A 14,178-nucleotide genomic window follows, 5' to 3' on the forward strand; every position below is an offset into this window, starting at 1 on the left:
ACGTGTTATAACAAGGATTCATGTAGAATCCTGAAGGAGAAGGAGATTCAGTACTTCAAAAACTTCCTTAGGTTTTTAAATTGTTAAAACTGGTAAAGTGAAGCACTGCATCAAAATTAAGCTTATGAACTATAAATTGATAATTAGACCTACATTATCTCTGTGGCAGCATGCTGCCTTTTTGGATTTTGCTGTTTGTGGGAATTTGTATCAAGATGAGTGATAAAAATGAGATATTAAAACTGACTCTCAGTCAAACTTAAGATAAGTATCTGACTCTTTGAAAGTCAATAGCAGATCTTCCATCCCAAATGGAAGATGGTAAATATTTCACCATTCTAGTCAAAGGTTTCATGTTCTGTTTTCTGTGATTCAGGTCTATGCTGCAGCTCCCTCTGCATGCCAAGATGATACAGCCCTGAGGGAAAACTTGCAGGATTTTTCATCTTCAGTGGGCCACAGTGTAAGACCAGAAGGAGTATATGATATTCCTCCTCCCATCACCAAAGCAACTGGAAAAGAACTTAATAGATTTTCTCCTGAGAGCCTATTATTGCCAGGTGGAATGCCACAGACACATAGTGTTTATGACATCCCTACAAACCATCAAAACCATTTTCTTGGACAGCAAATTGCACCTGAAAAAGATGTTTATGATACCCCGAGGGGAGTTGCATTCCCAGGACAACAGACAGGACTCAGTGAAAATCCCATTGCAGAAGGAAGAGAAGGTGTCTATGATGTGCCACCACCAGTCCTCCAAGACAATAAAGGCTTACAGGATGTGACTGATGGGATGAATAGGTTGTCTTTCTCCAGCACAGGAAGCACGAGGAGTAACATGTCCACATCGTCAACGACATCAAAAGACTCTTCTCATTCAGCATCAACTGCACAGGACAAAAGACTAATCCTTGATCCAGACACTGCTATAGAGAGGCTGTATCGCCTCCAGCAGATGGTGGAGGCAGCTGTCAGTCACCTCACATCCTTCATCACACCAGACTGGCGGTCCTATGGGTATATGGAGAAACACATCAATGAAATCCACGCTGCTGTGGATAAGGTAGAGCAGTCGCTGTTGGAGTACCTCCAGTTTGCCAAAGGATCGGCAGCCAATGCCTCCTGCCTGCCTGAGTTCAGCCTCCTCAACAAAATGAGGAGAGAGGTGCAAAGGCTGGAGGACTCTCACCAGATCCTTACCCAAACCAGTCATGACTTGAACAGCTACAGCTGGTCTTTGAATGTCCTAGCTGTCAACAGAGTGCAGAACAAGTGCGATGACCTGGATCGGTTCATTATGGTGGCAAGGACGGTCCCGGACGATGCCAAGCAGCTGACCACCACCATCAGTGTCAACGCTGAGCTGCTCTTCAGACAGGCACTGGGCAGCTCCCGTGTCAAAAACACAGCAGAGAACATAATGAACGCTGCTGACTGTGTGTATGACAGTCCTCAGATGCAGCGGCATGGAGAAAAGGCCCAGAACCACTGCAGCTCCCTCCCGCCGCTCCTGGGTAAAGGCCAGCACCCCTACAGTGCCACCAGTGAGGGCTCAGAAAAGAGCTGGATGGATGACTATGATTATGTTCACCTGCAGGTGGGTAAACCCAACACCTTGTTCTGCATGTAGAAATTGCTTGTGGTTTTTCTGGAAGCTTCTTGTGGGAAAGCAGCAATTGATTGCCATGCTAATGCGTATTCAAGATTTTTGATAATTTCACCCAGATGATTACTTCCTGTCAAAGAGGACTGTTGGATTTCTAATAGTGACAGCCTTTTGCTCTGCCACACTATCCTTTCATTTTCTGTACTCTTGGTGGAACACTACCAGTGAAAAAGCCAATAGAAAGCAGCCTCTTTCCTGACCTCTGAGCTGCCATTTAGCTCAGAAGCAGTTTTGATTTAACACAGTCTCTTATGTTATGCAAAACAGGGGAAAGAAGAGTTTGAAAGGCAACAGAAGGAGCTTCTGGAGAAAGAAAATATCATCAAGCAGAGCAAAATGGAGCTAGAGCACCATCAGGTATGTTCTCCCTGATATTTTTTCTCCCTGATACAATTGCCCTGAAATGCAGCATTCCTCCCACCAAGGGGCACTGGTCAAATAGAGCAGGAGGGGATCTGCCCTTAGTAGTGAGCAAAGGATACAGATAATAAAAAGCAAAGAGTTTAAAAACTCTAAAATTTCACCACAGAAGAGAAACAAGCTTCTGTGTTGTCTCACAGCAGGTCAGGCACAAAGCCAGCTTGAGAACTTGGCTTTCCTGACCTGCCATCCAGGGCCTTAATCACTGAACCATACTGAATATGTGCCACCTTCACATCTGCTCAGGGAACATCAATACCATCAGCTTAAATGTTGTGCTGAACATCACTTTTAGTGCTAAAAACAGTAGGTTCACAAGATCGAGGGCTGTCACTTTTCCCTCATATTAATTCTTCAGTATGTTGTTGTCATATTGTATGGCAGAAAATTGTACAAGCAGTGAGGAGGTGAGATTTAAAGGGTTTTCATCTCAAAATCCCACAGAGATGACAGCTTTTTAAAGATTGTGTAGGAGTCATTGCCACTTGGATCCATCTCTCTCACTTGTGATTTCAGAATACTCCAAATGAGCAACAGCCTGTAAATTCAGGAGTTTGTGTTGTTGGGGTTTTTTAATGCAAATGAAGTATTTTAGATGTTTCTCCATTCTGAACTCTGCGTGTTTGGATTTACGGCAATCAAAGCACTTGATCCTAGAAAACATACTGTTACTGTTTTTACTTAGCATAAGGTAGGATACCCAGGGATGTCCCGAGGCACAGAGTGAAATTGCAATACATAGCAGCATCTTACAAGAATACTTGCTGATGGAAGCTTTTGTTTTTCCTTTCAGATCAATCAGTTTCAGCGTCTGGAGCAAGAGATCACAAAGCCAGTGGAGAACGACATCTCCAAATGGAAGCCCCCGCAGGCCCTGCAGACCTCCCACGACAGCCGCCTGCTTCTCTTCTACTCCGACCAGTGTGAGACTCACTTCAACTCCCTCCTCAACGCCATCGATGCCTTCTTCAGCTGTGTCAACTCCTCCCAGCCCCCGCGGATCTTCGTGGCACACAGCAAATTCATCATTCTGAGCGCGCACAAACTCGTGTTCATCGGGGACACGCTCGCGAGGCAGATGACGACTCAGGACATGTGCAACAGAGTGATGAACTCCAGCAACCAGCTGTGTGAACTGCTCAAGAGCGTTGTGCTGGCCACCAAGGCGGCTGCCTTGAGTTACCCCAACACGGCATCCCTGCAGAGGATGGTGGACAGAGTAACAGAGCTCTCTCATCACGCGCAGTTGTTCAAACTCTCACTGGCCCAAATGGCATCCTTATGAAACCCAGCAGAATCCAACCATGAGCGGCAAAGCAGAAGAGCAGACAAACTGGAGCTATTTTTATGTAAATGTTATCTTTTTTTAGATATTTTGTATTAAATATTTTAAATATATTCTTATGCATTAGAGAGTCTAATCAAATCAGGGAACTGGGAATGTGGTTTGGTTCTGTATTATGTTTCTTATACACATTTAGATTTGTATACACACCGTATATGTATATGTTGCTTCTTTCCCTAAAACATCAATTAAGCACCTTAAAAATTACGTGTCAGGTAAACAGTGCATATCTTTTGTATATACAGCCTGTTTCCTCAGCATATTTGTTAACTGGATGCTACACTCTTTTTGTTTCATTCCATCTTGATGCTGGTGCATGGACTTGGTTGTGAAACCTACTTGTAGCAATCCATGGAGCAAGTGTAATGGTTCTCATAGAACTCCATTCCCTTTTTAGAAATTACTTTCTATAGATTAATTTTGTGAAGTTTAACTCCTCTCGATGTTACTTTGTTGTGTAAAACATTTGGTCATTCTGACCAACATACATGCACAGCTGCAATAAGCAACATATCAAGCAAGGTGTACAGCATTTGGGAGAAAAGCATTTTTAGGCCATGTAAGAAACAGGACCTTCAAAGGAGGAAGGCAGAACTGTATATATTTAATATCTTTTGGCATTCAGATTTCATTGTTTCTAATAACTGTGCAACATGGGATTTCAAAACTGTGGATGGATTCCAAGCAATGTAATTTTATACATGTTTACTTTGTATGTCCTTGCATTGGCAATTTAATTTAGCAGTCAGGCTTGAAAGCCTTATTGTTTATGGACTCGAGTTATCCTGAGGGTATCCCAGATCCATTGGGCTCATCTTTTGAGGCTGTGGATGAGCAAAGTTTCAAAATACCAATCCCTTTCAGAAGGATTAACATACAAATTATATTTTGTATGGAAAGAAAAAGTTTAATTTGAAATAACAGATATTTAAACATCTCTATAGCATATACACAATTTATTGAAGAAGTAGCACTTAATTTTCTAGGATGTATTATTGAGATTTAATTGCATCTGTTGCAATTCTGATTTCCATTAAACTACTGGGCTTTTTTTCCAGAATTCTGTTGTGTAGATGCTGGTCTTTTCTGCAGTACACTGTTGCCAAAAATAATGTCCTGTTTTAATGGGACCGTTCCATCAGTAAATACGCACAGTCCTACCTAGTAATTTTCAATGTAGACCCTTAAAAATTGTTAGCAGAGTGTTAGGCTCCTTTAGAAATTTCATGTATGCTGGTCGCTCCAAAACCCATATAAGCTTATTTGTCATTGCTGCCTTCTGTGAACCCTCTAAAAATAAGTCACTGAACACCATTTGCCTGTGGTCCACAGGCTAAAAGCTGTGCTTCAAAGTGAGCAGTAGCTCAGGAAAATTCCAGGTAATTCTGGCATTTTTAAAGCAGAAACACTACTGTCCTTATTAATTCAAGGTGGTCCCACATTAATGTGTTCAGAACATTTGCCAGATCACTGGTAACAGCAGGGTTGTGAGATCAGTAGCACCTGGGAAACAGGCACTTCTCACTTCTGCCTGACTCCTGCCTTTCCCATTTTGTAGCCAAACATGTGCCTTACTGAAGTGGGATTTGTTGTCTGAGGTGACAGAACCATTTCAGCTGCGTATGAAACCCTGCAGCCTTAATGTATTGTCTTAGAGCAAAGACCACTGTTCACTACCATAACATTCCAGAGTGCATAACATTCCTGGAAGGTCAGTGGAAGCCAGCACAACCCAGCTGGCTCAGGATGGGCTCCAAGGCTTGGCCTGGTGTAACGTCCTGAAAGAGCAGTTGTGATTTTGTAACTTATAACCAGTTGCCAAAAAGCAATCGGTGTGAACCTGTTTTGTACTATTGTTGTTTGGGATTTCCTTGTCCATTTTTTTCACTGTATATTCTTAGAAAGTGAAAATGTGTTTCTAAGTGTAGTGGTTATGTTGATAGTTTGTGCTTTCCAAAGAAGAACCTTTATTGCAACCCTGTATTACAGTTTGTTATCTCGTAGAAAGTAATTTTTGAATGATTAAAATTGCTAGCTTTTTTTATATAAAAAAGGCTGCTTCATCTTGTTTTTTCTTGTTTTCAGAGTCTTCTAGGTATATTAAAAGGAAATATTGCTGCTTGCTGATGCTATCAAAGCCATTCTAAAATGAGGAACTCATTTTCCATCTTTTCACTGGTCATTGCTTATAGTGTGAAATGAGAACTTGGTGATTTAAGAGGAAGGGACAGACAGTTTCTCTGCCTGTCCAGAAGCAGCAGGTGAAGCATTTATACAACTCAGCCACTCTATCAAGTCCAAAATACATCTGTGAGGGTCTGCAGTACACTGAGCCACAATCCTGCCCCATTCCTTGTGTGCATTCCTGCTGCAGAAGCTGCATCCCAAACCACCTCAGCCTGGCACTGACAGGCACTTCACCTGAGCAGGGCAGTTCCTCTCAACACGATCCCACAGGAAGGTGGGGTCACAGGACACAGCTGTGCCTTCCACCCATTCTGGCCTGCTCCCCCTCTCCAGCACTTACTGGTGAAGCCATTATCCATGCAGGAACTGGAAAAGCAACTTTGCTCAGTACAGGCACCTTTCTCCCCATAGCCAGTGGTAAGAGCACCCCTCTTCTACTACATGCCAAGCTGAGCATTATGTGGGTGTGAGTTCCATCTGAAACAACTCCATGGCTTTAAGGATCACAAAGTTTTCCCTAAAGTTACTTTCACATTTCACCGCTGCCAAGGCACTCACTGCCCAACCTCCTGTCAAACACCTAGGGGTGCAAGGAGGAGAGAGAAAGCCCAGGGCTGGCGCTGTCCTTGCCCCAGTTTTTGGCTGCTAATGCCAGGAAGTGTAAGAGCAATGAAAACCTTGAGAGCAAAATGCTTGGTTTGGCTCACCATGTCCTTGCAAGGGGACAGATGGGGATACAGGGTTGCTCTGTGAAAGAGTGCTCCATTTTTGCTCCCCTGCTAAATGTAAAAAGGTCAACTAACAACAAAGAAGGGACTGGACAAACAAAATAGTTCAGAATAGAAACCAGAGCCTCTTTGTTCCCCTCCCTCGAGCCACAATGTCTCCATGCAGTTGTCAAGAAACTGCTGTTGTTTGGCAACCAAGATGATGGCCAGTGTGAAATTACTGTCTCATGGCCAGTGTGGAAAAAAGTCTGCCTCACACTAGTGGCAGAACACACATGGCTCTTTACTGCATCCATTAAGTCATTACTGTTTCATGTTTATAAGAAAAACCCTTCCTCTTCCAGGATGATGAGTGAGGGAGAAAAAAACCAGGCAAAAGCCATCCTTGAAATGAGCATTATTGTTGCAAGGAGCCTCTGACACAGAAATAAAGAGCCTTGACTCCATGCTTTCAGAAGGCTGAACAAAAGTTTTATTAAGCTATACTGTACTATATTACACTACATACTATACTAAACTAAAGAAAAACCCTGTGACCCTTTCAGACAGTCACAACACAGCTTTGACCTAATAGGTGAATCAATCCAAACAACCATTACCAGAATCCAATTAAGAAATCTCTCTTTGGTAAACAATCTCCATAAAACATTCCACATGTGCCAAACAACAGGAGCACTAAATAGAGATAAGAATTGTTTTTTCTTTCTCTGAGCTTTCTCAGGATTTTTCCTGGGAAAGTTGTGCCTGCTGGTCTCTGTGAAGAGAGCTGTGGCCACATGGGCATGTTTTACAGCAGTTGCCAATTCATAATAATATGACACAGGCCATAATTCATACTGCACAAGGCCCCGCTGCCACCTCTGCCATCTCTTGCAAGCCAGGCTTGTGCAGCTCCTGCCCTTTTCACAGCAATGCACTGCTGCAGCCTCAGCACAGGCAGTATGGGCGAAGGACACACACTTCCCACACCATCACCTGATGCCAGAGTACACCCCAGCATCTTCACATCCCCCATAACTTCTAGGCCCTGGAGCTTTTGGCACTCTCTGACACGAACATCTGGGCTGCATTTCACAAGTGTCCCTCCCACACCTGTCACCAGCTCTTCAGAGTGTTGTCACACCAGTGACACCTTCCCTCTGCCTACAAGCCAAGCATCTGTAGCTTTTCAGATCCAAATTCAGCTTTTCCTTATGCAACTTCCAGGCTGCCTGCTCTACCTTAACATGCCTCAATCTCAACCTAAAGGCTTTAGAAGCTCATGGGATTTTCTCCAAAGGTAATTCTTAACCTTCCCTTGCCATTTCTCCTCTCACAATGTCCATCGCTTTAGTCAGCATTTAGACAGAAACATTTCCAGGGCAAAGCCAGGGTCATGCCAGTCCCAGAAGACAACACAAAGCATTTCACCCTACTCTAAAATATGCCTGTTCATTTCATCTTAGCCTGTTACACTGGCAGTTTCAAAAGCTGCATGTGAGTATCTTTCTTAAGTCAGCTGAGCCCTTTTACTGCTAGAAGGCTTTCCCATCTCAGAGATGGACTGTCTAGATAATGCAGATTTGGGGCCTTTTATAAAATAATTTATTTTTGTTACTTGCACACAAATTCATGTGACAGCATGCTTTCTCTGTCTAAGACCCTGGATATAGCTCTGTGGCTTTTCAACATCACAGCAAAGCTACAGTTGTATCTAGTGCTGCAAAGTCCCTCCCTGAAATTCTTCTGACTTGAAGAGGGCATTGAAGCCAAGGCTTGAGAGTACCTGCAAAAAGTGAACAGCAGCAGGAAAAATATCTAATCCAGCCCTATTATAAACCAGTTGACTTCACAGAGAGCAGGAATGATGTTTCACTTCCTGGGAGGTTGCATGAGGGGTAGCACAGGCTCTCATAACTTGTATCACTTCATTTTCCCTCTGATGTGCTGCCCAGAGACAATTTTACTTTGATTAAATTAGAGCTAGATTTGGAGTGGAGTTCACATCATGAGCAAGGCCTGACCATGCTGGACATATTGCCAGCTGTTGGATTCATTTTGGAAACCCAAGTACATAATTCTCCATTCAAAACCCAAATATTTAGCCTTCAGTGCCAGGGAGTTATGGAGGGTAGGAAACAGCCAGTCAGCTGCCTGACCTTGGAAGAAACACCTCCCCAGGGCATTGATTTGAGCTCCTGGGAAGCTGCTGGGTTCACATGAAGGTGATCTTCATCCCCCCACCTTCCAGGTCAGTGGCTTTCCAGGACCACTTACGGGGGGCTTCCCAGAGCAAAGGACCAACAAGGATAATTTCTGGTCAAAATTTCAGGGCACAGTCTGGGCATGCACACAGCTGCTGTAGAGGCCTCTTCTTCAGCTCTCAAAGCAGCAGACAATCAGTAGTTGCCCATCCCATGGGCAAAAGCTCTTGGTGCCTCCTGATAAACCCTTGTCTCTGCAGAAACAGCCTTTGCTCTCAGATGTTGTGGACTGCTGAACAGGAGAAGCTGGAATGCTCAGAGGGAGAGGCAGTGCTGAGCAGAAGATCACTTTCCCATCTCTCCTGGGGTTTAATTTGCAATAGTAACCTCCTCACAGCAGATTGTGCTTCAGTTCTGTCTTTTCAGCAGACAGCATCATGCTTGGCTCAACCCACAATCCGACTGCAATTTGCTTTTGTCTTTCTGCACCTCTCTGGGTTTAACTTCTGGCCCTAGCCCCCACAGGCAAAGTCCACCAAGTCAATGCTTCTCACAGGAATTCACCTTGTTGCTATTGGCCTCTCCATCTCCAGGAGTCCTCCCAGTCCCTGCTGAGGGCAAAGCCCAGTGCCTGGGAAACCAGTGCCTAAGGAGCGCTGCTGCAGCTGCAATGGGCTCGGCATCCTCAGCACCGCCCTCACCTTCCCTTTCTCTGCTGAACACCAAGGGAAAGGATGTCTTCTGTACAATTCCACGTGCCAGGCTGTCTGTGGTACCACCAGGAGCACAGAGCAGGAAGTCTCAGGTGTCCAGGAGATCCATGAAGCTCAGCTCACCTGCTCTGCGCTGCCTTTGCAGCAGGAACAGCAGCAGCTGCCGCCCCTGCCCGCAGCGGGCTCCCAGAGGGTTACACATTCCATAAGGCCAGGCACAAATCACAATCCCTGCTTCCGTGCAGGCTTGAGCCCACAGAGTATCTGCTCCTATCAGCCAAGGGAGGGACGTAAAAATCCTGCTGCTGGGTTGGGGGAAGTTGTCCTCTGCAATCATGAGGACTTATTTTCTCCTTCCACGTAATTTCCCTTAATTACAGAAAGAGTGATCGGGGCCCTTTCCTTGATGTAAAGCTGCAGGAAACCAAATTCAAGAGGCCCTTCACAGCTTCCTACTTAGCCAGCTTTATCTTGCTCAACACTGCAGCCAGGGCAGCCCAAACCATTGCCAACCAGGAAAGCACAGTAACAATGTCCCAGAAGTATTTGCTATTTATATGAAGGCAGACAACTGTGGTTAAATGAAGGTTACAGTCAAGGACAAGCAGAAAAATCTGGAGGAGAGCAGAGAATAAGAAAAGACAAAGAAAAAAGCCTGCTCTGGCTTTAAATTTTCTTACAGAAAGGAATCAAAAATCTTACAACTTTTGTGCAGTTAGAGGACCCCAGAGCATTTTGCTGCACAGTGATCCAAGTTCTCCTTTATTCCCAGTCAAGCGCAAAGAGAAAAAGCCCCAAGGGTGAATGGCCATGAACATGAAAAAGAAAAAATAGACTTTTGCTGTTTTTTTACCCTATGCTTTGTTTTTATGAAGGATGTTGGGACCAGCCCACCCAAAAGCCTTTTATCTCAGGAGGTGACTTGAGTTGGAAACAGGTACTTGTAATTAGCTTGCATTCCAGAAGGGGAGAAGTTAATTTACCTGGCTTTTCTTCATGAGGCATTTCAAAGAGAAATTAATTTTTGATGAATGAGCATGTGCAGTCTGTTGTGCTTGACCTGAAGCTAGGTTTTGCTCTAGACACAGCTTTCACTTGTCCACCCACAGATGTACTAAAGGAATAAGTACAACAGCCTTGCTGGAAATCTGTATCACTTTCATGGGAATTGCTGCAAAGACCAAATGGACATTGCCAGAGCAGGGCTGCACTGCACAGGACACCTCATTCCACCCAGAAACAGCAGCAGGTGGAGCTGCCTGTGCTCCTGAGAAGGTGGAAATCCACAGGTCCCTCAAATAGGGGCATTACACAGAAGCAGTAGTTCCATCTAAGAAGCAGAGCTGCTGAAGACACCAAGATACACAAATAAGAAAGCTTCTTCCTCACTCCTTCCTTTTCTCTCCATGGGTGGTGATGTTCAGAAATGCCTCAATTTGGATTAGCCTGTATCTACTCTCAGTGTGAGACACCTCAGATGCAATCCATTCTGCCTATCTAAAAACATTTGCTTGTGAGAAATATCATCAGAGTCCCCTTTAAGCTGATCAGGGTGCAACCTATATGATTTAATCTACTTTAAGATGAGACAAATCCTTGACATGCTGCAATGATTGACTGCATCTTCTTAGATCTTCAAAGACAGCCAAGACAAGCAGCACAGGTGCAAATGACCACATCATACGCTCCTAAATTTTAAGGATGATGAATACTACCTGGAGACCTGCCTCCTGAAACTTGGTAGGGCCACAGGTACAGCTCAAGTCACAATCTGAACACTAAAACACTGTAGAAACTCATGGACTGCCCCCGGCCCACCAATCCCAAAGCTGGTATTGGTACCATCAAAGCACTGGTCCTGAGGGTTCAGCAAGTCAGGGCACTCCCGGAGCCTGAGCCAGCAAATGTCACAACCTGCATCCAAGCTGAGTACCCCCAGTCCTGCCACCTCCTCCTGCCCTCAGACAGCCTTCAGGCTTTGCAATCAGCCCTGGCTCTGCAGGCTCATCAACAAAAACATGCTCTGTGCCACATAGGGGAAAAGTTGGACATGCAAGTAACTGACAGCTCTGTGCCTCCACTCTCCCAGCAGTTTTCTTGCCAGCTCTTGTGCTTGTAGCAGTGCAAAATCCAGGTGGTTACAGAGCTCCTTTCTTAGGAACTCCCAGCCTGAAGGATTCCTGGGTTAGGTTGTTCTTCATTGTACCAGAGCAGAGAAACACAGGAGAAGAGGAAAATAAGGCAGATTTCCTTAAGGTCACGGGACTGGTTGACAGGTGAGGTGTAACTCCCCTCCATAAGTAATCTGCATATATCTCTGCCCCACTGAAAAGTGTAACCTGCAGTTTCAGACACTCATTTCCAGGGAGAGCATGCACCAGATGCCAGGTTAAATGGCTTTGGCACAGGAAGGACTGAATCACCAAGAGAGGCTAAAGGAGAGTCAAATGACAGAACAACTCATAGTTTTGAAATGTTGGTTTCAAAATTATTTTCTGACAAAGTGAATTTGCTGTCTTCTTCTAGTTAGAAATGTTTTGTGAAAGTCTTTTTTCATTTACTCTGAATGCTTCTCCACTACAGCACATATGCCTCATCCCATTTTTGTCTGTTTTTCTCCTCGTATGGGAATGAGGATGACACAACTGCAAACAGTAAGTACCTTAGATGGTGAGTATGTAGATTTAGCTGACAGAGATTTCACATTTTTATTTTCATCTTGAGAAAAAAACCAAAACCTTCTAAAGATCTTATTCTTGGTGCTGCATCAGCCAGGCACTGCCTATGCAGTGACCTGCAGTGGCAGCTGGCAGCACAGGAATAGAGAGTCACATATTTAGGCACTGTGCTCATTAGCTGCTAACCAGATAGAGAAGTGTCACAATACTCCTAAGCTACTTGTGTCCCACAAACAAACAACACATTATTGGACAAAACAAATGCACCCACTTGGAGGACAGCACAGGATACCAGTACTGCCATATAATCCAGAGCCCTGCAGTTGACTGGTTTTCCAGCACGTGATTCTGCCTCAGGCTGTTCTAGCATGGGGGGAAATCCCATCATTCATATATTTCATATGGAGCCATTACAGCTCATCAGCCACTTATCAGAAGGGCTCTGCTACAGCTGAGTTTTTGTGCTAAAATTCCCATATTAGGCAGAAACAGGAGCCTGTGGCATCTCTTCTACAGCAAACCAAAATCTTTGGAGCAACCCATCTGATCCATGTAAGTTATTCACAAATAATAACTTCAGCAGAAAATGCCAACCTCTACTTCCAGGCAAGGCAACAGAGCATAAAATCTCCATGCCCTGTGATCATTGCTCAGTTTCATATCCTATGAAAAAACCAACCAAGGAGAAAAGTGAAATTCAGTGTTTGCCACATGAATGCATCCATGGATTCCCAGGAGGACATTGTGTGACAAGCAGCTAGGAAGCCATTTAAGCAGGCTCTGTTCCTCGGCAATGCTGTTTTTCCATGGGCTCAGTGATGAAGACACAAGCCTTACACACACACGCCTCAGCTGTGGCTCCATCACCAGCTGATATCTATTTTTAAAGCTGTCTCCATGTACACAGAAGCAAGTCCTCCAAGCCTGATTTTTCTCTAGCCCTTGCACTTTAGGTAAAGAACAAATAAGAACTTTTGCACAAGTAGGAACTAATTAGCTCTTCACAGCTCCCCTACACAGGTGAAATCAGCTACAGGAGCGTGGGACAGTCTCACACCTGCTGGCTGCAGCTCAAAGCCCAAAGGCAGAGCCCAGCTCTGATCTCTGCTGGTCCTGCTCAGTATGCAGGGCATCCCAGGCAGGAAAGGCTGCCGTCTCCTCCCATGTGCTGCACTGAGTGCTGGCTTCTTACTGACTGTTCAGAGCAGTAAATAAAGCTGTTTGTGAAACAAAGAAAGGGTTTTCTTCATTCTGAACTTGGAAGACTTTTTTAGTTGAGGGAATGTGCATGTATTCCATTGTTTTTTTTCTCTGAGCATTTCTAGCTATCAGCCTGACAACACTTAAGTAAGAACTTACCAGGTGGGTCAGGCCATGGAGCACACAGCCCCATATTCACTTTCTGAAGGGGCAGGTGGGTCTGTTCAGGGTACATACAGAAGCTGACTCTCTCTAGTGCTCACAATCACTGGATATTGGATGTTAGGAAGCTCAGCACTGACTACACCTCTCATTATCCTATAAACTTGGGATTTGTCCATGGAAGTATCTATTAGTTGGTATCTGCAGGTTCACAGCCTTATCTTTGTGACATCCTGCAGCAGCAGATTGCAGGTTTTCATTACCTACTGTGTGAAGTGTTTATCCACATCTGGGACATCCCAAGAAACCTGGTGCTGCAGCCACCACTGAAGTGCTTGGTGATCCTAGAAAAGATACTGCTCCTGTCATGTACCTGTACCGTGAAATGGTGTCCTTAGTCTGTTGTGCTGTGTTTCCTGAGTGGGAGGCATGCACTGAACCCACCAGCCCCCTCACACTCCCCTCATCCTAGCACATTTTCTTCCTTTCCGTAGGACAGGCTCACACTCTCTCCATCACAATTACTTCTGAAGCACCCACCAGCCCTGGTTAAAGTGTTGATGACAAGCATATCTCACCTAACATGAACTGAGAGCAGGGGTCTTGGAGAATGGAGAAAATACAGTGTGACTAAAGTATTTTCTGTTTTTGTGGTCAGCTCCTGGCTAGTCAGCCTCGGGCTGGAGTCTGGCCAAGAGAAAAAGAGAAGCCCTGTCTTCTTTAGCCTTAAACACTGCAGATGCAAAAGGCTGGCTTCAGCTCTTCCTCCTGCTGGCCACAGGGCAGAGGCTTCTTCCTCCTGTCCACACTCCCGCAGGATGGTGGGTGGCCACAGCTGCAGTGGTCCAGAGCATTGCCACTACTTTCCAGTGGCATCTGTGCTCCCCATGGAG

The 14,178-nt window shown here is 44.8% G+C and overlaps 1 protein-coding gene across 1 annotated transcript in view; it reads left to right on the forward strand.

Moving 5' to 3' along the window:
- The window catches only part of NEDD9 (neural precursor cell expressed, developmentally down-regulated 9), a 37,151-nt gene extending 31,691 nt beyond the window's left edge, over positions 1–5,460 (forward strand). The window contains exons 5-7 of the mRNA XM_058023739.1: positions 377–1,600; positions 1,937–2,026; positions 2,883–5,460. Coding sequence (XP_057879722.1) covers positions 377–1,600; positions 1,937–2,026; positions 2,883–3,374 — 1,806 coding nt within the window. The 3' untranslated portion in view covers positions 3,375–5,460. The remainder of the gene's footprint in view (positions 1–376; positions 1,601–1,936; positions 2,027–2,882) is intronic.
- Positions 5,461–14,178: the final 8,718 nt, after the last annotated feature.

Source organism: Melospiza georgiana, chromosome 1 (assembly GCF_028018845.1).
Source record: "Melospiza georgiana isolate bMelGeo1 chromosome 1, bMelGeo1.pri, whole genome shotgun sequence".
In the NCBI taxonomy this organism is placed as follows: domain Eukaryota; kingdom Metazoa; phylum Chordata; class Aves; order Passeriformes; family Passerellidae; genus Melospiza; species Melospiza georgiana.